Raw genomic sequence first — 25,140 nt, forward strand, 5'->3', positions numbered from 1 at the left:
TTTGTAAAATTTTAAATTTATAACACCATTTTTAGTAAATATTAATTGTTTAAGTCCATTTTATAGTCAATTTTGCAATTTTTTGGTGTTTTTTTTGGGTTTTTATGGTATTTTTTCAAAATTTTTTTAATTTATCAAAATATGAATAATATTATTGTATTCCTTACTAAAAAACCAATCAATTCATTATAAATCTTTTTTTTACGTCAAATATAAACCTTATAAAACAAGTTTAAAGCGTAGGGTGTCGGGACACCCCAGTTACTCCTTAGAGGGTGAGTAAACTAACGTACTCCTTCTAGGGTTAAATACACCAAATGCGCCACCATACCTTACAACTTTCAAAAATAAAAAAAATTAGTTTTTTGCGCCAAGAGCTGTAAAATTTGACTGAATTTAAATTTTAACAGCCGCTTCTGACAGAAATATGCTTAAAGGAGCATTCAGACCTCTGCAGGCTGCCTGCCTGCGCAGGCAGAAGATCGTTCACACCTCACTTTTCTCGTTGAAAAATGAGGGAAGATTTAAATATCTATTAAAATTCAAATCTTCCCTCATTTTTCAACGGGAAAAGTGAGGTGTGAACGATCTTCTGCCTGCGCAGGCAGGCAGTCTGCAGAGGTCTGAATGCTCCTTTATAGATGTAAGCAACTGCCTGCTTTTGAAATTTTGAAAAATATTGTTTTTTGAGAAAGAGAGACGCAAAAAAGAAAGTGTCCGCCACCATACCTTACACTCCCCTACCAATCAAGAAGAAAGGAGAAGGGAAAGGGTGGATGAGTAAAGGGGGGTCACATTAATGCCGGTGGTATATAAGGTTTACGCGGAGATTCTGAGGAAGAGGTTAGAAAAGAGGGTGGGAGAGCTTGGATGCATACCTGACAATCAGACAGGATTCAGAAGAGGAATGGGGACGATTGATAATATTTATGTATTGAATTTTTTAATAAATAGAAATTTGAGAAGGGATAAGGGTAAATTGGTTGCTGTATTCATAGATTTTTAAGGCGGCATTCCCGTCAGTAAACAGGGGGATTTTGTGGAAAGTTTTTTAAAAAAAGGAATTAAGGAAGACTAGGTGGAAAGAATTAAGGAAATGTACGTAGACACAAGGAAAAGACTAAAGATCGGAGAGGAGTTAGGAGAAGAATTTTGGTTGGGAAGAGGGCTTAGGCAAGGATGTTGTTCAACCTGGGTAAGAATTCCTGAAGTGGGCCCCTATTTTTTATTGGGTCGGTGAATTTTTCTCATTCTTATATGTTTCGATAGCCTTATGATGGTGTAATTAAAACATGTAAATAGTTTTTCGAAATTCGAATATTTGCTAAAGTTATTCAAGGTCAAAGTTATTTGTAGCGTTTTAGTAAATAGCTAATTACTAGTGATCGGATGAACCGATTTTAATCAAAATTGAAGGAGAGATTGCCTGAGGAATTGTACTTTAAATAAATGATAATAAAATTAACTTTTTAATTTTTGGGGTTAAAAATCTTTTTATTATATTTTTATAATATAATTATATATTATAATTTTATTCATCTTTTTTAAAATTTTTTTTTAATAATCAAATAGAGAAAACTTTTAAGATTTGATTTGAGCAATAAAAAATTTGGATTCTCTATCACTTTAGGAAATATACCTAATATTTTTTGTTACAAAAAGTTTTGAAAAGTTAAAGAGATTTGAAGCAAAACAAATGAATAAACTAAACTCGACAACTTTAACCAAGAAAATTACATATTAGCAATCATACATATATATATACGTGAAAACATGAAATCGACACGAATTCATTTGTTTTGTTTCAAATGTCTTTTACGTTTCAAAAAATTTTGTAACTAACAATATTTTATTTTCTAAAGTGATACAGATTCCACTTTTTTATTGTTTAAATAAAATCTGAAAAGTATTCTATATTTGATTATTAAAAAAAATAAAAGATGGAGAACAATTTTTTTTAATCCCAAAAATTAAAAAGTTAATTTATTTAAACAAATTATATTTTTTAATTAAAATTTTTATCATTTATCTAAAGTACAATTCCTCAGGTAATCTCTCCTTCAATTTTTATTAAAATCGGTTTATCCGATCGCGAGTAATTAGCTATTTACTAAAACGCTAGAAATAAGATTGACCTTGAATAACTTTGGCAAATATTGTTACAGGCTTTTTATACTATTTTGTGCCCCCAGTGGAACGACATTTTGACCTACCTGTTCCTCACCAGTTACAGAACTTGTTCTTTTTGTTCTATAATAGTTATAGCATTGTTCTGAAACTTTGCACACTGGGAAAATAACCCTTACTACCAAATTGTGGAAAGATACATTCAGTCGTTTTCTTAAAATGTCCATGACGTGTATACACGTCATCCACACGCAAGGGGTTAATTAGAAGAATAAATTTTTAAATATTGATTTTATATAGAAAGGTTAATACATTTAAAAAATTTATAATTTCTTACAAGATATTGAAATATACATAATTACCATTATGATCTTGCTTGATAACATTCCTTTATTGTTATAAAGAAATATATTATACATTATACTAGAAGTAAATAAAAAAGTTTTACATGATTTTTGATTAAGGAAGAAAAATTAAATTTTTATTCTTAATTTGACTAGAGGTTTATCATTAATTGATAAAATGATTTTTCCCAAAGGAATTGTCATCATTCAAAATCATAATATTTTTTCTTTTCGAAGCTCGATTAACAAACAATTAATGAGATGCTTCAGATTAAAGGCTAAGTTAAAATAAATTCTCAACTATATTTACATTATATGGACAGGTCTGCTTACAATTTATGTCATTTGAAAAACTTTTCAGTTATTTACAGAAATAGACATAATAATCGTTGATGTCAATCTATGTACGTTCAACCGAAGACATTCTCACATTTCAGAGACTAGTATGAACAATGACAGTTTTAAATGAATAAAATCTTTACATTCAAATATTTAAATTTGCTTCTTATAATAAACACCCTATTTTTTGATAGTTTTGCTAAAAAGAACGAAATATCATTACTTAATCGTAAAAGTAAGGATGGGATTTTCGAATGTCGAAAAAAGTCGAATTTGTTGCATAATTTTTTTAAAGAAATTATTGTTTTCAATAATAATATATTCTTTAACGGCCGAGTGGTTTAAACAATAATATAAAATAAAACGAAAACATTCAGACAAAGCTTCTTTAATGTTACTCCAACGTTTCGAAATCCACGAATTTCCTCTTCAGGGAGTATAATATGTACAACAAAAAAACAATTTAAAACAAAAAATGTTAGCTTACATTAAATTAATTAAAATATTGTAGAAACGTAAATAAACATAAAAATTAGAAATAAGAAAATTAACATAAAAATTTCAAATATAAAAAACAAAAATTCAAAAATAAATAAATACAATAATAAATTATCAGTACAATCTTACAAAATTAACAACAGTCAGAAAATTAAATTTCGTCCAAGAATAAAACACAAACACCCACACATTGGAGACATATAGAATCTGGAGTCAATATTTAAATTTAGTTAAAATAAAGGACATGTAAAAAACATAAAAAATAAATTAAAAGTAATTCAACAAAGAAAATTAAATTATATAAAATTCTGATAAAATATAAAAATTAGTCACAACTTACCAAAAAAATAAATAAATAAATAATCCAATCAATAAAAAACAATTAAATAAATAGACAAACAAACAATTACAATATAACAGATAAAAAATTAAAAAACTATTAAACCCGATATCGGGACTTGTCACCATGAAGGCACAATTTAAACTGACATCCAAACACTATACTATTAATCACAATGTCACTCAAAAATACATAAGCAGTTAAGATAATAATAAGAAATTTAATAAGAAACAGAGAATCACAGAATGAGCATTTTAATTTTATTTAGTTATTCGAAATAAATTTTATTTAGTTTTTCGAAATAAAATTTAAAATCATTTCATAAGATTTATCAAAATTATCCAAATCAGTGACTTTATTTAAACTATTGTCACCTTCCTTCTTAATAAAAACCATTTCAGCAAATAAACGTTTTCCAAGATTTTGTTCTGTATGTAAAATTTTAAATTCATCCCACTTTATAAAGATTAAGATTGTACTGATAATTTATTATTTATTATTGTATTTATTTATTTTTGAATTTTTGTTTTTTATATTTGAAATTTTTATGTTAATTTTCTTATTTCTAATTTTTATGTTTATTTCCGTTTCTACAATATTTTAATTAATTTAATGTAAGCTAACATTTTTTGTTTTAAATTGTTTTTTTGTTGTACATATTAGACTCCCTGAAGAGGAAATCCGTGGATTTCGAAACGTTGGAGTAACATTAAAAAATCTTTGTCTGAATGTTTTCGTTTTATTTTATTATTGTTTTCAATTTTGTTTTTTTATTGAACTTTAGAATATCTATAGAAAAAATATCATATTATATACCGAAAATTATTTCAAAAAAATATTCAGTCTAGTTTATAAATAAAATTAGCTGATCATAATAGTTCCAAACACGGTAAAATTATGTGCACGACTAAATAGTACTAGACTCGAACGCTGGTTTAGCGGACTGTCTGTGAGAGTCGTCAAAGAAAATTACCTATTTCTTAATAAACATTTTTGGATATAATTTTTTTACATATTATTTTTATATAATTTTTCAAAATAAAAATTTTTATTTTCTGAATATAATAGTTTTTATTTTGATTAACTATAAGTTTTTAATTCAAAAACAATACGACAAATTTACAGCTGATTAATATTTTAATTTTATCAATATTAAATATAATTTAAATTAAATTTTAAATGTTTAAAATTATTGTTAAGTATGTCACCATTTATTATTAATTAATAATTTTACATTGAAAAAATTTCTTTGATTTAAAAGATGCAGATATTATTGATTTGATTACACTTAATTTAAATAAAAATTATTTGTTCATTGTCAATTTCCATTTAATAATAAGAAAAGTAACAAATGACTTATTTATTTATAAATTATATTTAATATTGATAAATTTGAAAAAATACATAAGTATTATTAATCATAATAATATATAATAAGCATATCAGTTGGGGGAATAGAAAGTGGTAGTCTCAAGAAAGTGTTCTTCATACTTTACTGACATAAAATCAGACTTCCTGGGTGTCCTTTCATACCGCAGTTCAAAAAGTCCGCTAAACCGGTGTCCGCTTTTTGGACGTTCGAGTGTATTACTTCTCATAACGCGGTGCAAAAAAAGGCACTTTTTTGCACTTTGTTATGAAAAATATCGTTCGTAACTAGTGCGAGCAGTTGCCAATTTTTGAACGAGCACTTTTTTTGGAACAAACTGTAGGCTTCGCTTCGCCTACAGTTTGTTCCAAAAAAAGTGCTCCCCGTGTAAAAAAATTTCGGGGCAGTCTGGAGTCCAGTGATTGCCTCAACTAGACGCATCTGGACGGTCTAATCTGGACGGTCTAACTGTGTGCTATATGGGATTTTTCTGGACGGTCTAATTTAGACTGTCTAATTGTATGCTATATGGGACTTCATTGGCATCACTAGAATTCAAAATTTTTAAAGTACAAATCAAAGTACAATCAAGACTTTAGTGCCCGATTTGTCGGTCTTCTTTGAATTTATACATGGATTGTCACTTCAAAATTCAATGGAATAATTTAGTCAATTTAAAGAATCGTTCAAAAAAAAATATTGTAGGTTTATATGAATTATTATAAATAAAATTTTCAATGAATTTAATTAAAAATTCTAAAGAACTTAGATTTTTGAAAAATGCCTAATAATTCAAATTCTCCTGAAATTAGATCAATTTTTTAACATATTGTATTTGATTAATTATTAAAAATAATTTATCTGTAGAAGAATTTTAGTTCAAAACACTATATACAAATGAGTGTAACAAAATTCTACACAGAAATTCAATTATGTTCAAAAATTTTTTTAAATTCTCATCAAAATTTCAATTATCTTTATAAATAATAAAATCGTTCTCTGAAATTCAATTATTTTCCAAATTTTTAACAAAATTCTTGTCAAAATAAAATGTAAGCAAAAATTTAATTACTTTCATAAATAAAAAGCCTTTCACAAAAATTCAATAAGTATTTACAAATTTTTTATAAGTTTCTTCTCAATAATTCAATTATTTTTATAAATAATAAAATTCTCAGAATTTTTTTATTATTAAAAATTTCTTAGTTAATCTCAGAATTTCTTAATTATTTTTAATACAATTTTAATCGAATTCTTCGAAAAGTGTATAATTATACTTAAGTGGCCATGCGGTTTAAATGCTTCGAGTCGGGTCGTCAAGGGTGGGGGGCGTGAGTTCGATCCCACATGCGAGCGAATATTTTTCATTGTAAGTGTTATACAAAATAATAAAATTACTATATTTAATCTGTATAAGTGTTATAAATTAAAATTGTAAACTTGTTTGTAAATAATGTTAAATGCCTGTTAAAGAATGAATTTAAAAAATGTACCAATTAACGCAAATTGGTTTTTTATTAAAATTATCTTTCAATATTACTCTTTTAAATAATATTTACTGCTAGTGCAGTATATTATTTATTTGAAAATAATATAATTATTATAATAAGTTATTGTCATTAAATAGATATACACACATATATATATGAATAACAATAATATTTATTTATTATTAATAATTCATATTTTCACATTACATTGAATAAACGTGAGAACCGAGTAAATTTGGGTAAATTATTTAAAATTAAAAAACTGAAATATTGAAATCGAACCTAAAATTTGAAATATTAGTACTGCTCATTAGCCCTGATTAGCTCGTCCAGTCTGGACCAACGCGTGGTTCGATCGTCACTGGTCTGATTAGCCCATGGTCAGACAGTCTTTTCAGCGCCCAGTTAGAGAATAGACTGTCTTTCTGGCACCACACTAGAACCCAACAATTTTTCTACACGGGTCATTCAAAAATTGACAACTGCTCACACTCGTTACGAAATATACTATTAAGGTACTACTACACTTTAGAAGGCTCTTGAAAGACAAAATTCAAAGAAAAATTTTCTTAGCTCATAATCTGCAGACAGCATCCAGATCTAATCTCCAAAAAGTTAATTGTCCAATTGCGGACAGTTTATCTCAAGATTGACAAATCGGAAACAAAAAATCCAAACTGATTTTTAAAAAGGAAGGTGTCTTGCATAGAAATCCACCACCATTAATGAAAAATCGACTAAAATAAATAAATAGCAGATGTTTCAGTAATTTTTTTCAAAATATACTATGTTTTTCAGTATTTTTTTAGTCTGCAAAAATGTTTTTTTTTTAATTTTTTGACTATTTTCTGGTAAATTTACATACAGGACATGCTAACAAACAAAACGACCTATTATTATTATTATTAAAATCGGTTCAGTAGATTCAGAGATAGTGTCCGCAATTTGAGAAAACGTTATTTTGAGAAAAACGCGTTTAAACCTTATATGTATCGTTAGAGGCTATCCATAAAATACCTAAAATTCTTTTGCAAATTGAAACCCCTCCACAGCTTTTTTGTCAGACACTGTTACATACATTAGCACCAATGTTTCTACTGGTCGTAACAAAAAGCTGGACCAAACCGTCCCCTTAAAGACTTACTTAATTTTTCAATGGCTCTTTACATTTATTGAATACTTTTTGAAAAATTTACTTTCATTTTTTCCAATTAATTATGAATACTTTCGGAGGTGTTTTTTGAAGCCATAAGGAGTTAAAAAATAAAATAAAAAAAATATTTTTTTTTAATTCTAAAGTGTAGTAGTTCCTTAAGAAAAAAAATTTAACGTATCGGTTAAACTAGGTATAAGAAACCTTCAAAGTTATGTCAATAATAAAGCTCAATAGATAAAATATTTTGTTATTCCAAATTTCTTGGAGTTCAAAAAACATTTTTTTCTGATCAGAATAGGTCCGATTGACGGTACTACCTTTTGTTAGTCACATGGGTAACATGTGTTGCTCACATGTTTTTAATTGACTTTATATATCAAATAATTTAGGAAGCCCACCCGTGCTGATCATTTCTTAAACAGAAAGTAAATAAAAACGCATAACACAGTTTTCATATAACACTTACAATAAAAATGCTTACTAATACTTTGAGTAGGTTAAAAATTGATAAATTTTCCCACGTGACTAACATAGAAATAAAAAAAATTATTGAAATAGTATCCCAATATTATCATTTGATTACGTTAAAAATTTATTTAGTATCTAAAAAATAGGTAACAGTACGTATGAAAAAATTCAGAAAAGTAACATTGACAGTTTAGAAAAAATCCCTGTGTTTTAGAATGATTTTAATAACCGCTATTTTAATAAATTGTGTGATTTTAATAATTACACACTATCGCCTGTAATTTCGCATCCAATTAATTAAAAAACATACTTTCACTTTAATAGAGACAGTTTCGTCAAAACTAAAGAGGGTGAATTTGAGAAAAAAAGTCTTAAAAATAATGTAAAAGAAAAAATGTTTGACATTTTTTGCACTACATAAGGACTCAAAAAAATTCTTTTGTCCTTCTCGCCCGGGGATAGGGTAATACATGGCAAAATACTTTTCCGCCTACTAACGTCACAAAAGCGGGCGGAAAAGTATTATTCATAACATAAGCATAGAAAAGGTAACTTTTTATTGGTGAAAATAATTCAGCAATTGACACATTTCCGAAGATTGAAAGAAAGTTCCACTGTTCAACCAATAAGAATTTAAAGTTACATTGTCGCACATTTGTCCACCAATAGAAATACATATCTACATTATCGCATTACTTTCTTTCACAATTTGTACCGAAATAAACGAATGTTGATCAGAAAACTATACCAAAAGAACTCAACATACTTGACTTCACACGACGCGGTGACGTCGTTTTTTATGTTTCTTTTCATTTCGTTTTTTTCTTTTTGTTAAAGTGTCAAAAGCTTTTTGTCAAAGTTGGTTTTTTTGCAGTCTGCTTGTGCTGCAACTATTCCACTTTGAAATGTTCATCTTTCTAACACATACCGTAATGTACATTACATTAGAGCAGATGCACCTGCTGACGCTTAAAAATTTTAAAACGCATCTCGATTACATATAAATCAGTCTTTCACACTGTATTGAATTTATTTCCCTATGTAATAAGAAGTAATATAAATGAATTTTTACTGCTCGTGCCCTCAATGCTATACCATACCGTCCATACTTTTGCACCCTTAATAAAAAAACTATTTTATACTCATACATTACGATATATTGATTTGATACAAAATCTTACTAGATCCTTAACGAAGTTATAAAATAAAATTTACACTATAAAAAAAACTGTCATTAAAAAGAACAGCTATATATAACAAAATTGACATTTAACAGAATAGCCACTTACGACACTCAAGAAAAAAGCTATTTCTACAAGCAGACATCCCAAATAGCACGTAATTTTGCGGCAAGCTTCAGGACCGGCGGAACTAAATTTTTTAGAATATGTAGTTCTCATATGCTCCTAAACTGATGACTGAGGGGAGGGGTTACATACCTTTTTGACCACAAGAAAGAGTGATTTTCATAATTATTTTTAGACTTTTCATTAAAACTTTATTAAAATAATGTACATTGTATTAGATAGTACATGGCTTTATGAATTTTTAGCAACTTTGAAACTTAAAAAACATTAACATTTGTGCAAACTGTAGCTGTTGCTCCAAAAAAAATTTTTTTTAAACGACTTGCTGTGTTGCCGATAAAATGTTAACTACTCGACTAAAATAAAAAATAATGGAAAGTTTGTTAGTTTACTACATGGAGAGAAAAATCAAGCGTTTGTAGTATGGAGCCCTGCTATGGTAATTTTGTATGGACGTTCCTGCTTAAGAGGCGTGTCCTTATACCTCAGTTGCATGAAACATATACTAAAAAACATGGATCTCTTTCAATGGTAGTATACTGACGTCCCATGCGTTTAAAGATAGAACTTTTATGCTCATAACGTAGAAATTGATACAAATACAGCACACATTTTACGCCAATTGCGCATGTGCATTCTTTTACGAAATAAGGTTAACTGTTCATACTACAAAAGCTTGATTTTTCTCTCTGTGTATATAATCTCGTTTGTGAACGAAGAGTTTTAAGAAAAAATTTTTTTTCTAGAAATAGCAATGATTTTCCTCAAAAATAAAATTTTTAGATTTTTTAAAAACTGGTTTTCTGACCGAAAAAAATATAAATTTTGGTTGAGTTGAGTGGTTCCCGTTTTTTCGTGCACACCGCAAGTCGCATTAAAAAATAATTTTTTTGGTCGATAGTTGCAGTTTGCACAAATATTAATATTTTTTAAGTTTCAAACATGCTTGAAGTTCATATAACGATGTACCATCTGATGTAATGTACATTATTTTAATAAGCTTTTAATGAAAAGTCTAAAAACAATTATGAAAAATCACTCTTTTTGCGGTCAAAAAGGTATGTAACCCCTTAAAAACTTGAATTAATTAGTAGAATAATATAATTTATAACATATTAAACTACAAATCCAGCAATACAATATAGTTGTATCAGCCAGAATTCTCACAATAATCATGACTAATTTCTTTGAGTGTTCAATTTAGACTCATTTTTTCATAATAATTTTTTTTAAAGGGACCATTCAAGTATTACGTAAGCATTTGAGGGGGAGGAGGTCTAGCTATTGCTTACTTTCATTAGAAAATGGCGCTAATGCATGTAAAAAATCTTACGAGGGAGAGGGGGGGGGGTCTAAAAATCTTAAAAATATTCTTACCTAATACTTGAATGACCCCAAAACAATATATTTATTTATATAATGTATCATTATTTTAGAGTGTGGAATTCCATACTATCCCAGTAAACGAAAACTAATTGAAATGAATTAAAAAGAATTCACAAAGAGCTTTCGTGAATCCCGCTTTGTGACAAATACGAATTGGAGCCATGATGCAATTTTCCTGAATTCGTGAAACTGTATTGAACTTCCGAACCTTCTATCCGTACCAATTCACTGGACAAGTTTTGAGCCTTTAATTTTTTTTCAATTCGTTAGCACGAATTCAATGCATTCCTTGGCCATTTCTTTCGAATGCGAATTCGTTTGGACAAATTGGTACATATTGAATTAAATTCAATTGAATATACAAAGAGCTTGAGTGAATCCCGCTTTGTGACAAATACGAATTGTGGAGCCTACCAAAAATGTTAATTCGTTTCAATTCATTTGAATTAGTTTTTTTTTACTGGGATACCCGCCCTAGACTATGGAGTTCTTCATAGTCCCTATACAGGTTCCGCCTGCTCTGGCCAGCTTGTCGTTCAACAGAGTTTTAGAAAAGTATTAACTGAGAAATTAAGAGGGGGTCTGGTCAAATCGAGGGTTTTTTTCAAAGTGTTTTTTCTAAAGATATAATATATTTTTTTAACTAAAATTTTTTTACATGTAAGGGAACATATTCAGAACAAAATTTAAACAAAAAAATTAATTTAAATTTAAATATGTATAGATATAGTAGTGACAAGTCAAAGGGTCGTTAAATTCGGCGGGAGCTATAGAGTCCACAAAAATGATCCAAAACATAAAATCGAAGAAGTTTTGGTTAATATATGATAGTAAAATGAGGATGAACCTCTAATATTTATGAATTTTTATTACAAAAGAAAGGTAGAGCACAATGAATGAAAAAACATTTTTTCACTTCTTTTATTTTTCTCGACATTTTGCAACAATTTTTTTTTGCAAATTGAGGTTCATCCTCAGTTTACTATCATATATTAACCAAAACTTCTTCGATTTTATGTTTTAGACCATTTTTGTGGACTCCATCAGAGCTCCCGCCGATTTTAACTCTTTGCCGTACATAAGTTTTCCCCACCTCAGAAACAAGCAGTTTGACAGTTGAATCACGTGGACAATATCAGGGCGGGATGTTAGTTTGATTTTGAGCTTATGTTTACATAGGATATTTAGATTTGATAAAAGTCTTTAACAATAAAATTTACCATTTTTAAATTGTAATAAATTGCAAATACATTTGCACTTTACACAAAAAAGCGTATTTTTAGTTATTAAATAGTATAATTAAATATAATTTATTGTAAAATATAAATGGGTTCCAATTTTAAGAGGGTTCGATCCTGCGAATTCAGACACTTACATTCTCACACATAACTAATTTATCAACATAAGCATAAACGCCTCTTCTCATTGGTTGTTCCCCCAGAAAGGACCCTTTGACTTATCACTGCTATATATATATATATATACTAGGGGGGCTTCGCCCCCCTGCGCGCTTCGCGCGCCAACCCCCTATCTCTATTTTTCTATTTCTATTTCTATTTCTTTTTAATTTTAATTTTTATAAATTTAAAGTAACTTTTTCTTAATATCAATGCATCTTAATAAATTGCATACAATACATGACAAAATACGCATAGATTTTGACGTAATGTAATAATCGTTATGGACCTTTTTTATATATATGTCAAAAATTAGATTAAACTTTGACATATATTTTGACCCATTTTAACCTATAGGTTAAAAAGGCGTCAAATTTTAAATAGATTTTGACGTATCATAGATACGTTTATTGTCCTTTATTGTCCCTTTTTAAGTTGTAGTTAAATAAAAGTCAAATTACACATAGATTATGACGTAACTAAATGAGGAAGTAAAAATAAAACGTCAAAATTAGGTCAAAATGATAGGTGTAAGAACAAACACAATTTTAAAATTACCTTACATTGTTAGGTAAGATGCCAAACTTCACCTCATCATTAAGTCTGCGCGCGGAAATTGTTTGACAAATTTTGATGTGTAGGTCAAAACTGCCCTCAAAATTGACCTAAATTTTGAGGGTAGCGGAAATTGTTTGTCAAACTTTAACGTCTAGGTCAAAACTGCCCTCAAAATTGACCTTAATTTTAAGGGTAGCGGGAATTCTTTGTCAAATTTTGACGTCTGGGTCAAAACTGCCCTCAAAATTGACCTAAATTTTGAGGGTAGTGGAAATTGTTTGTCAATTTTTGATGGGTAGGTCAAAATCGCCCTTAAAATTGACCTAAATTTTGAGGGTAGCGGAAATTGTTTGTCTAGGTCAAAACTGCCCTCAAAATTGACCTAAATTTTGAGGGTAGCAGAAATTCTTTGTCAAATTTTGACGCCTAGGTCAAAACTGCCCTCAAAATTGACCTATATTAACGTAATGTGAGGCCTTTATTTATCCTCTTTTTGACCTACAGGTAAAAAAATATGTCAAATTAGACATAGATTTTGACGTAATGTGAGGCCGTTATTTATCCTCTTTTTGACCTATAGGTCAAAAAATAGGTCAATTTTGACATAAGTTTTGACGGCCCCTTTGGGCTAGGGCGCCCTTACAGAATCTTGAAACAGCGGCGGCGGCGGCGGCGATATCTTTTTGTAATATAGGTAGATATATATATATATATATATATATATATATATATATATATATATATATATATATATATATATATATATATATATATATATATATATATATATGTCGTAGGCAATTAGAAGAATCAGCCAATTAGCTAAACGCCTAGGCGATTAGCTAAGTGGCGGCCAGTAGACAAATATGCTGGAAATTATTTGTATTTGTCTACTGGCCTAACAAAATTCGCCATTTAGCTAACTGGCTAGGCAGTTGTCTAATCGCCTAACACGTTTTAGGCGAATAGAAAATATACATCATCCAATGCATGTAAGATTAAAGAAATATTTCACTTTATCATTTATTATTTTATTGTAATATATATTTATATATGTTTGAACTAAACGAAATGTCACTTTCATCAAAATTATTTAATTAATTTTTTTTGATACCTACTATGGTTAAGAAAAAGCCCTGAAAATATTAAGTCAAAAAAAAATTTTTTACAACAGTTTAAGTTAACTTTTTTACTTGGAATTGTGTTATTTATTACAACAAGGCAAGCTTTGATGACAACGAGAATTGCACAATGTGCCTGATTTATAGCAAATGCATAATAATTTACTAATATACGAGTTATTAAATATAGCAAAAGTAAACAATATATCTACGAAAACAAAGAATAAATAATTTTGAAAAGAGAAAAATAAACAAAACTATAAAATGAAAAACCAGAATTCAAAAATTATGAATTTATGAAATAAATTTAATTTTATTTTAGTATAAATTAATATTTTCCTTTTTCAATTGCGAAAATTTTTAAAAACTTATGTCAATATAATTTTGATGAAAGTGACATTTCGTTTAGTTCAAACATGTATAAATATATATTACAATAAAATAATAAATGAGAAAGTGAAATATTTCTTTAATCTTACATGCATTGGATGATGTATATTTTCTATTCGCCTAAAACGTGTTAGGCGATTAGACAACTGCCTAGCCAGTTAGCTAAATGGCGAATTTTGTTAGGCCAGTAGACAAATACAAATAATTTCCAAGCATATTTGTCTACTGGCCGCCACTTAGCTAATCGCCTAGGCGTTTAGCTAATTGGCTGATTCTTCTAATTGCCTACGACATATATATATATATATATATATATATATATATATATATATATATATATATATATTCTCATCACATAAGAAAGTATTAGTTTTGGTCGAAAATTGACTTTTGCTAATTTTATGAAATCTTTACGTTTTGGGGCCCCCTGAACCCGAAAAACATGGTCCGGCTAGTCCGTCTGTCTGTGTGTCTGTCCGTCTGTCTGTCTATCTGTCTGTATGTCCGTCTGTAGACCAAAATGTTGTTGACGCAATAACTTTTGAAAATCTTATCTGATCTTTTTTAAATTTAACACACCTTAAGTTGGTGTAAAAATGAAGGTTAAGTTCGTTAACCAGCCATTTTCGTTGAAAACTACAGAAACTACAGTAGTTTCAAAATTTTGAAAACTTAATTTTTTCATATTTTAGAATTATTGCCATTTGTTTGTGTCCTCAATAGCTTGTTTTTAATATAAAACTCACGAGAAAGCTCGCAGCTAGGTTTGCTGTACGTAAGTTGACTTAAATTTCTCGAGCAGGAAATATTTCTCGCGCTTTACATTTCTAGTCGTTTCGTGAAGGGTTTGAATTTATTTTATAGATAAGAATGTGTTTATTGTTCCCAGCAAACACGTTATATAAGTATTCTATAACAGTGAGGTTACAGTGTTATAGAACATTTGTTCTTAACTAGTTATAGATCTGTGATAGAACCTGATTGTAACAGAGTTCTAGAACATAGTTACAAGTTAGTTACAGAATAGTTCTGTATTATGCTTATGTCACAGTTCTATCACAATGTGATGTAAGAGTTACATAACTTTAATGTCGCAAATTTTCTGTAACTGTTGTTCCAACCTTGTTCTATAACTGTGTATGAACATTGTTGTGTAATTGGTCTAAACATCTGTTGCAATGCAGTTCTGTAATATACAGTTTAACATTGTCCGAACAATGTTAAACTCTTCTAACAAATTTGGTGTAGTTCATATTATTTTTAATATAATATAATATAATTCGTAATAATTTATAAAAAATACCTATATGGGTGATTCTTCATTAAGTGCTCACTTTTGCTTCCCCTCTGTTTCCTATTTAATAACTTTCAAAATTGTTATCTAATCTACTTCAAACTTTTGCATAATTAATCTTCAATATGTTTTTTAGTAATATCATAATCGAAAAAATTTTTTTAATTAAAACAAAAGTTGTAATTCAATTGCAAATGTTCAAAAAATGCACATTTGTCGTTTCTCCACACATGAATCATGAAGTTTAATATGTTTTATTTTGCACAAACTTTATTTTAAACGTTTTTTTATTTATTCTATTCCAAAGTTCATTTCAAAAACTAAGTTTTAGTGTGTCGTTTTCTAATTTCCATTAAAAAATCTGTGTAAAAATATTTTTTTAATATTTTCCCCAATCTTTTTTTATTTAGAACTGGAGTTTACAATTTCATTGATTTTCATTAATTTTATTCCCTTTTTTAGTGCGATTTTATTTGCCATTAATATTATTAAGTTAATAAGTTGTATTTATGTTAAATTTGCAAAAAGAAATATAATTTTTAGATTTAAAACTACAAAAGTTACTATTATTTTATAGCGTATTTTAATGGTATGTAACTCCATACCCGACAAAATTGCCGAATTCTAAATGTATAAAAAAAATAAAAATAATAGTGATTTAGAGTAAGCAAATCTCTTTAATAATCTGCAAAAATTGTTTATTTTTATGAATTTTTACGGTTTCAATGAATTTTTTTCTTTGATTTGTAAACTCCAGTTCCTGTAAACTCCAGTTCCTAATTTCGTTTCGCGTAATGGAAGTGTTTTGTTTTCTTGAATAAATATTATTAACCTCGATTAACCTGTATCAAAACAAGTAATTTCAATAACAGGTATGAGTAAAAATATTATTTATTTATTTATTAAAGCAGTTTAAAGTAATTATTTGCTTATTTACACTATTTATAATTATTCACAGTCGAAAATTAACTTTTTCAAATAAATTATTTAACCTTTAAATTACAAATTTTTAAATTGTTTGTATATAAAACTAAAGAAAGAATTAAACTCAAATATCTATAAAATAATCATTTTCAAGCTTTATTAAAAAGATCTAAATAAAAAATTTCCAAAAAATTTAATTAAAAAAGAAAATTTTAACATATTCAAAAGTTACCACTTTGTGGAGAATCACTCATATAGTAATTATTGACAACAAAATGCTTTCTTATTTCTTTTATACTACTATCAGTAGCATTTTTTACTCTATCTTTAAATTTTCTTCAGTTTTATTATTCTTCTAGTGACTATTTAAACAATATTATTATGTATAAAAGTCTCATAAATGTTTTAAAGGTGCATGTAATGTAATCGAGAATGTAATTATTCGTTAATTGTTTGGCATTATTATTATTCGTAATAGCAAATTTTTTTGATAAATTAATTTCACAAAGAATTTTGTAAAATCTATTTATATTTAAATGAAAAATTATAGAATATAAATTTGTTATAAAAATGTAGAAATTTCATTAATTAAGCTTAAATTTATTGCTTTAATCTTTCATTTAAAAAGTAATTTTTAAGCCTTTCCTTATGCTTGTAACTTTGAAAATTTACATTTTTCAATTAACATTATTAAATATAATGTATATTATACATAACATAATTATACTATTGTTGCAAATACAGTATCCTTTTTCAAGTTACAAAGCACATTTTCATAGTTCCTTCGTTATATATATGTAAATTCTAAACTTCCTTTCATGAGCCTCCGTGGCGCAGTTGGTAGAGCGTTTGATTTATAATCCACTCCTAGCTGCGTCTTGCGTTCGAGACCTCGTGGTTGTAAATATTTAAATAAATAGCAAAACAAATTTTCTTCGACATGTATAAATATTCCGGGTATGTATGACATGCGAGAACAGCGTGGAATATTTTTTTAATTTTAATTAAAATATTTTTTAATGACAGATATGAGTAACAGAAATTTGTAACTGTTCTAGAACTGTGACAAGTATCTTCGTCACCATGTTACAGATCTGTTACTTAACTGTGACAACCTTCTGACTACGACATTTTGCGTACCCAGTGAGTCCCCTGTGAGTCACCAGTTACATCACATGTTCTTCAATTATTTGTCACAGTTCTGTAACAGATCTGTAACAGTGTTTGCTGGGTTGCTTTTTTAAGTGTTTTTAAATATCTGTTTATATTTTGTGTTTCCATTGCATTGTATTGCGTACAAATCATTTTGCGCAAAATATCATATTTGGGGTGATGTGCAACACTTTTTTTTGGTGTGGACGTAAAGCTACTTTTTACGTGACATAACTGCGATTCACATTATGAATAAAAAATGCTTAGTTATTTTCCTTTAATTATATTCCTTATTCAGTTACGAATAAATAAAAAATTAAACAAAAAAAAATTTTTTTTTCTTTGGTGAAATCTTCATTTTTTAGAGGTCAACTATACCTTAGTAAATTTTTTCTTGTCAGATTTTGATTAGTTTGCATTGAAAAAGCCTAAAATTAATAATTAAAGAGATTTTCATCGATATTTATGCATTACATGCCTCTAAGTCATTCAATTTTGAAATATTTAAAAATTTAATTATTTGACATGTTTTTTCATGATTGTAAATTTAAAAATTTCATATTTTTAATAATAATTTTATAAACAATTTGAATTATTTATATGTTCTACCCCTCGAATTTCATTGAATTTCATAGGAAGTATACTCAGTAGTTATTATTATTTTATTATTTTTCTTAGGTAAAGCACCTAAAAACTATGGTTATTTTTTAATTTTGCAAATAATTAAGTTGTTTATAAAAACATGAAGATATTTTATGATTTGATCAATTTGAGCAGAAGTTTATACAAATAATTGTTATTTACAAATGAAGGGCTGGCTGCAATAAGGGGACGAACGCGTGGTTGAAAGGGATAATACTAGTCAAGTAGCAGTGAGCGGCTTAAGGCTTGGGGAACGTCCATAAACTACGTAGACCAATTTTTTGGAAATTCTAACCCCCCCTCCCCCCACGTGGACGCAATTACATGTATTAGCGCCATTTTTTTCTCTTATGGTAGACAATTGCTTGATCCCCCTCCCCCTAGACGTGCTACGTAGTTTATGAACGTTCCCTTGTCACTGTAACCCGACTTGTATTTTTAAAATATTGTAGCTTCTTCAACAAACCATGATTCTGCGAAGATAATTAGTAGTTAAAATAATTTCACATTTTCGATCAGCAAGAACAAAAATTTGCATTTAAGTTCACTTAATCTCGCAATTATCAGCAAACAAAAATATATGATGAGAATGTAATCCTTAAAGTCGTAGTGACTTTAAGAAAAAATAATTCCATGAATCGTATAATAGAAAAAAGGAAAAGAACGCAAATAATGCACAACGGTCGTGGATGACTGCGAGCTATTTGCGCTCGAAGCGCGCAACAATCCTCGGAGCGCGACGACCAAAATTCGCGCGCCCCGAGGCGCGCTGAAACTTGCAAGCAAAGCGCGGATGAGAATGTGTCCGTTTTCTTCTGAATATGTTCCCTTATATGTAAAAAATTTTAGTTAATAAAAATATATTATATCTTTAGAAAAAATACTTTGGAAAAAACCCTCGGTTTGACCAGACTCCCCCCTTAACTACAGTTATCAGTTGAACTGTGGCAGGAATGTCCTCAAGTATTAAGCCAGTTTTCTTTTAATATTTTAAGGAAAAATTTAGGGACTCCAGAAGCGCAAAATCTTGTACAGATTTTGTACTGCTGTCTTTGTTCAACTGAAGTCCTAACTTTGGAGCTCTGGTGTCCACTGAGGTGCGTCTGCTATACTTTTGGGTACACCAGAGCTCCCCATTTGGGATATCGCTTGTCCAAGAATAAATGGATAAGCTCTGAGTGCTTCTGTAGTTCCCAAATTTTTTCCGTGTGGGTGTATACACAACATTATTGGCGATCGTAACGTATTACAACTCAATACATGTAGAAAATGAAAATCGTTTTGAGTTCTTAACAAATCAATTTTGTTGGGTGTTAAATGTGTTAAAAGTCAATTTTTCAGGTCGGTGAAATGCTTTTCTGTTAAGTGACAGTCCTGTTAATTGCTACTTGGCAAAGGCATTCGCCAGTTATTATGATATGCTTGCGGTGTAAATGGATGCCGAATATAAAATTATGAAAAACTTTAAGCAAGTTATTAAAATGGTTTATATGAAGAAATTCTCTGTCAGAGTCTTTTCGTAAAATAATAGAATTTTTAAGTTTTAAGAAATATGCAAATTAGGAGTTCTTTAGTGACAATATAAAAAAAGAGAATGGAATGTTTGCTAGCCTGGCCGCGATTTGTTGAGATGTTTTTTAATCTGGTGATATCATTGAGCGCCGGGTAGAAAAAGTTTCCTTTTTACCTAAAGAAACAAAAACGAAAATACTTAAGTTGATCTATAAATAATTAATAGACCCAAAAACTTAATAATATTATAGAAAAAGAGATTTTATTGACATTTTTAATTTTAATATTAATTTCATAAAGTTTTGAATATCTCGGACTATTGTTTATGGATTTTTATGAAGTTTACACATTTTTCAGGTAAAAATGTGTACTTTGAAATAAAAATAATGTAAATAAAAAAATTTAAAAAAAAATTTTTTTTTAATTATTTACTCCTCTCTAAGAAAAATGTTATTAACATATTTGGAATCCTTATGAATTCACGTTTAATTTAATAAAACAAAATTGATGAAGACTCATCTGGTTCAGGAGATATTGAAGTTTTTGCAAAAAAAGACTAGCGCAGCAACAAGGTGAGCTTCGAATAAAAAGCCAAAAGTTCTTGCACATCCCATTTTTTTAGTATCGTTTCGGTAAAGCCATACAATAATTTTAAGACAAAAAAGAAAAAATCGGTACATGAAATTTTGAATAAACTCAGTTTTTCGATTTTTTTCATTTCGGATATTTAAAAAATCTTCATTAATTAATATTATATAATTAATATTACAATTGAAAATGGCGTATCTTCAACAATTTTTGAATTAAAAAAAAAAATTTTAGGAAAAGAAGTCTCTTATATATAATAATATATATTATATTTTGGTATAGCTACACAGAAAAAAACCATTTTCTTTAAAGAAACATTGAAAATTACTGCAAAAAATTAATAAAATCTCTTTTTTCACATTCAATCAGTTTTTGGGTCCATTAATTATTCACACATTCACTTTATTATTTTTGTATTTGTTTTTTTAGATGAAAAGGAAACTTTTTCAGCTCGGCACTTATTGATATTAAATAATTTTACAAAAATGGCCAGGCTAATGTTTGCAAAATTTAAATCGATGTATTAAATCCTTGTTGCAAAATGATTCTTCTTTAAAACTATGTTTTACATTGTCCACACAAGTTTTTTTTAGTTTTAATAAAGATTCATTAATAGATTAATTATTGCATTTTTATTGTTGAATCTCCCTCAACAATAAACATATAATGTAGACCAACACATCTTCTACTGATATAATCATTCCGGATGATTAATCTTTTATGAATAGATTCGCAAATTAAAATATTTTAGGTGATTACCTCTTTTAATGTACTCCTTTTTCATGCATCTTTAATATAGTCGATAAACTTTGTAGAATAAAAAATAATTCTTGACTAACAAGTTTATGAAACGTGTTACAAAAACAGCAATTTAACATTTACATATTGCTCACATCCAACCAGTACAACAATAATTTATTTCTCAATATCATTATTCTCGACATTGATTTGACGGTTTTCGAAGACATTGAAAGAAGGATCACCATCAGTCGCCATTTTTCCGAGCCAGGAAAAAAGGATAACGACAAAAATGAAGGCGATGAATCCACCAACAGCTAATAACACGTACCTTCTGTATAAACTTCCAGGACTGTTTCTTCGACGTGCAGGAGACCTTGATATCAATTTCCACCATCGCAAGAACCATTCAATTGCAGATTTTCTTTGATATTTATTTTCATCATGATCGAAAGATACGTCCTTTGGATCATCGTATGCTTCGAAGATTTTTCTTGGAATTTGATTAGTTAGAGTCGCATCTATATTAACCACAGAGTAAGGTGGACCTACCTTCTGATTATTTACATGTACGTTATTAGTAAGAGAATTTGTTGAATTTAGTAGGCTATTCGTTCGAGAAGTCGCTATTGTCGACGATGTAGAAGGAGATACAGGAGGCGCAACGGATGAATGATTTTTAAAAGCTGAGTTTCCAACTGATATTTTACGTTCTTGTACTGGCTTCTGTTCTCTGTCTTCACTCAACTGTAAAAAAACAATTTTTCTTAATGTCTCTATATTTTCAGAAATAGCGAAACTTTTAACATTATTGTTAATGAAATAAGAAAGCCTCTACAAAGTTGGAGTAAAAGTTTTTATTTTTATGTCGTTAACAATCTGTTTCTTTATTTAAATTTTCTATTTATAAATACTATAAATTTTAATATTGCTATACATTATTAGTACATCATAACTGTTACGTCACCGTAACCTATTTTCAATAATAATATGTAGAATAATAATTAATCTTAATAATTAATAATAATAATCATGTTAATTAATAATATTAATAATAATTAATAATAATAGTAATAATCATAATAAAAGTTAATAACAAAATTGTTATTTACATATTATTATAAATAATAACTATAAATATTAATAATAATCAATAATAAATTGTAATAATAAACATAAACAATAATTGTAATACATAAGTTAAATATAACAATCTTAACAACAATCTTTAAGAAATAATAATAAACAATAATAAACATAAACAATAATAACTTGTAATAATAAACGTAAACAATAATAAATTGTAATAATAAATATTAGCAAATAATAACAAAATGTAATAAATAGTTAAATATAACAAATATCAACAACAACAAAATTGTAATAACAAATAATAACAAATTTAAATAATTATAATTAACAACAAAATTAAACAATTTTAATTAACAAATTGTAACAATTAATAACAAAATTATAAAATAATATGAGTAATAAGAGAATGTACACGTGCGATCTAATGATGAGTCACCACAAGTGTTCTTATAACAAAGGGTTTTTCAAATGCATGGTAAAATGAAACGATTCTTCAAATGCATGGCAAAATGGAACGATTCTTCAAATGCATGGCAAAGTGGAACGATTCTTCAAACACATGGAAAAATGAACAGTTTCTTCAAATACACAGGGAAATTTGGGTATAAGAAGAGCCAGACCATCAACAGCAGTTCAGTCTAAGAAATCAGTCTAAGAAATCAGTCTAGAAAAGCAGTCAAGAAAATGTAGTCATCAATATTATAAGTCTCAAATTGAGAAGTGGTGCTCTGCACAAGTCAGTCTTAAAATTTTATCTATAACAAGTGGTTCTTCACGACACAGTGCCCTAAACCCAGTTTCAGTAGTTGTCCTTTACTCTACGTATATTTCAAAAGTGCATTTTGGAAAGTCGATCTGGAAGTCAAATTTGCCATTTGAAAAGAGTGTTCCTGTTTCTCGAGACACAATACTGCATCCAATTAGTCAACCATTAAAGGACCAGTGCCATTATACCTGAACGTCTAGCATCACCCTTTGTCCCAAGGTAAACAATCAACCACTCTAAGACTCACATTAGAAAGCCTATGTCCATCTCTTATTTTCATCAATTTTATCTTATTTCATAAAATACACATATATTTGTTCAACTAAAGTAATTTCTTGTTATTTACTACCCCGTCCCTATTTTAATTAATTTTAAAATAAAATCGGGAAACATTAGGGAAATTATAATAATTAGGATCGTAACATAACGAAGGAAAAAAATTAGTTGCTGATATTTGAAGCGACTAATCGAAGACTCTCGCACGGAAAATCTTTGTTCGAGAGTTTTTGTAATAGCTTCGAAATAATTTATCTTGGCGCTAAGACTGAATATCTCAGTCACTGCGTTTGCGTCTCGCGTACAGCTTAAATCTGTATCTGTGACGCGGTCTGAAGAAATGGACCTTAGAAGCAAAAATTATAGGTTATGATTGAAATTTTTTAAATGAAAATACAAAAAAGGGTCAACTGTCAATGTAAATCGTTGATGTTTAAGTCTTTATTACAACTAAAATATTTAATAAATACTGATTTTAATTTGCAATAAGTAAAAAGTAACTTTTAATCAACAAAAAACTAACACTAACATAACCTTAAAGTGATTTGCTTCTAAGGTCCCTTTCTTCAGATCGCGTCACGTAAAAAAAAGTGAGAAACGCGAGACGCAGACGCGAAAAATTTCCATGTATTTTTTCCGCGTCGCACGTTTCTTATTTTTTTCGCTATGTAGAGGCAACTTTAGGTGTTTTCAGAATGGATAGATGCAAGCTGGCGCGCGCGTTGGTTCTAACGCAAGGATTGTAGTGTTGTTAACTAAAGGAGCATTCAGACCTCTGCAGGCTGCCTGCCTGCGCAGGCAGAAGATCGGTCACACCTCACTTTTCTCGTTGAAAAATGAGGGAAGATTTAAATATCTATTAAAATTCAAATCTTCCCTCATTTTTCAACGGGAAAAGTGAGGTGTGAACGATCTTCTGCCTGCGCAGGCAGGCAGTCTGCAGAGGTCTGAATGCTCCTTAATTCAGATTTAAAGAGTATTTAAATAATTATAAATTTTGTAAATGTTTTGTAGCAAGAGCAATGAATTTACTACTAAATAATTATTTTTAACAAATTTTAAATTAATCTACACGAAACACCGAATTTTTAAAAGAATGAGTATACAGGCTGCTAGCAGTTGGCAACACTACGTTCTTTGCGTCAGAACCAACGCGCGCGTTAGTTTTGCTTCACGTCATCTTTGCGTCTATCCATTCTGGAAACGGCCGTTATAGATATATAGCATCTGTTTGCGTTAAATATTTTTTTCCTTAAGTTTCAGGTTCCACATTGCCCTATTTTAGGAAAAAAGGGGGAAATAGGGGACTGGAAATTAAAAATAAGGGACTTTTAAGAGACTATAAAAATTGTTTAAATAAAAATAAAATTTATTTATAAGAAAACAAACTTTAGTACAATTTTTAAATACTGCTTCAACCACTTCGGCGGCATGGCGTTCCATGAGTAAGTGGCAGAAGCGGCAAAAAGTGCGAAAATGGCGTTCCTACTTGAACTCCATTTTAAAAGTCTGTAGTCAAGATAAACTTGACAAAATTAAATATTAATTAATAAATTTATTTAAGAACCGTTTTTTAATAATATTGATAATAGTATTTAGAGGCCTTTTACGGTTAAAGATGTTCGTTTATTACAAAAATTGTATAAATTGCTACAAGTTTCGACTTTGATTAAGTCCTCATCAGGCAATCTATCTATCTACATATCTATCTATAAATATAAAATCAGACTTTTGTCTGTACATTGCTCAGAACATTAAATTTCATACATAATTATTCGTTTTGAGTATCAAGGATTCCAAATATACCAATAAAAAATTTCGTGTATGTATGTATGTATGGATGTATGTGTGTATGTATGTTACAGA

The 25,140-nt window shown here is 28.6% G+C and overlaps 1 protein-coding gene across 1 annotated transcript in view; it reads right to left on the reverse strand.

The window, feature by feature from the left end:
• Nucleotides 1-20,980: 20,980 nt before the first annotated feature.
• Nucleotides 20,981-25,140, reverse strand: part of LOC122501091 (zinc finger protein-like 1 homolog) — a 75,236-nt gene continuing 71,076 nt past the window's right edge. Inside the window, exon 3 of the mRNA XM_043610356.1 lies at nucleotides 20,981-21,887. Within this exon, the coding sequence (XP_043466291.1) occupies nucleotides 21,318-21,887 (570 nt within the window). The 3' untranslated portion in view covers nucleotides 20,981-21,317. The remainder of the gene's footprint in view (nucleotides 21,888-25,140) is intronic.

Source organism: Leptopilina heterotoma, unplaced genomic scaffold (genome assembly GCF_015476425.1).
Source record: "Leptopilina heterotoma isolate Lh14 unplaced genomic scaffold, ASM1547642v1 Lhet_201, whole genome shotgun sequence".
NCBI classification, from domain to species: Eukaryota; Metazoa; Arthropoda; class Insecta; order Hymenoptera; family Figitidae; genus Leptopilina; species Leptopilina heterotoma.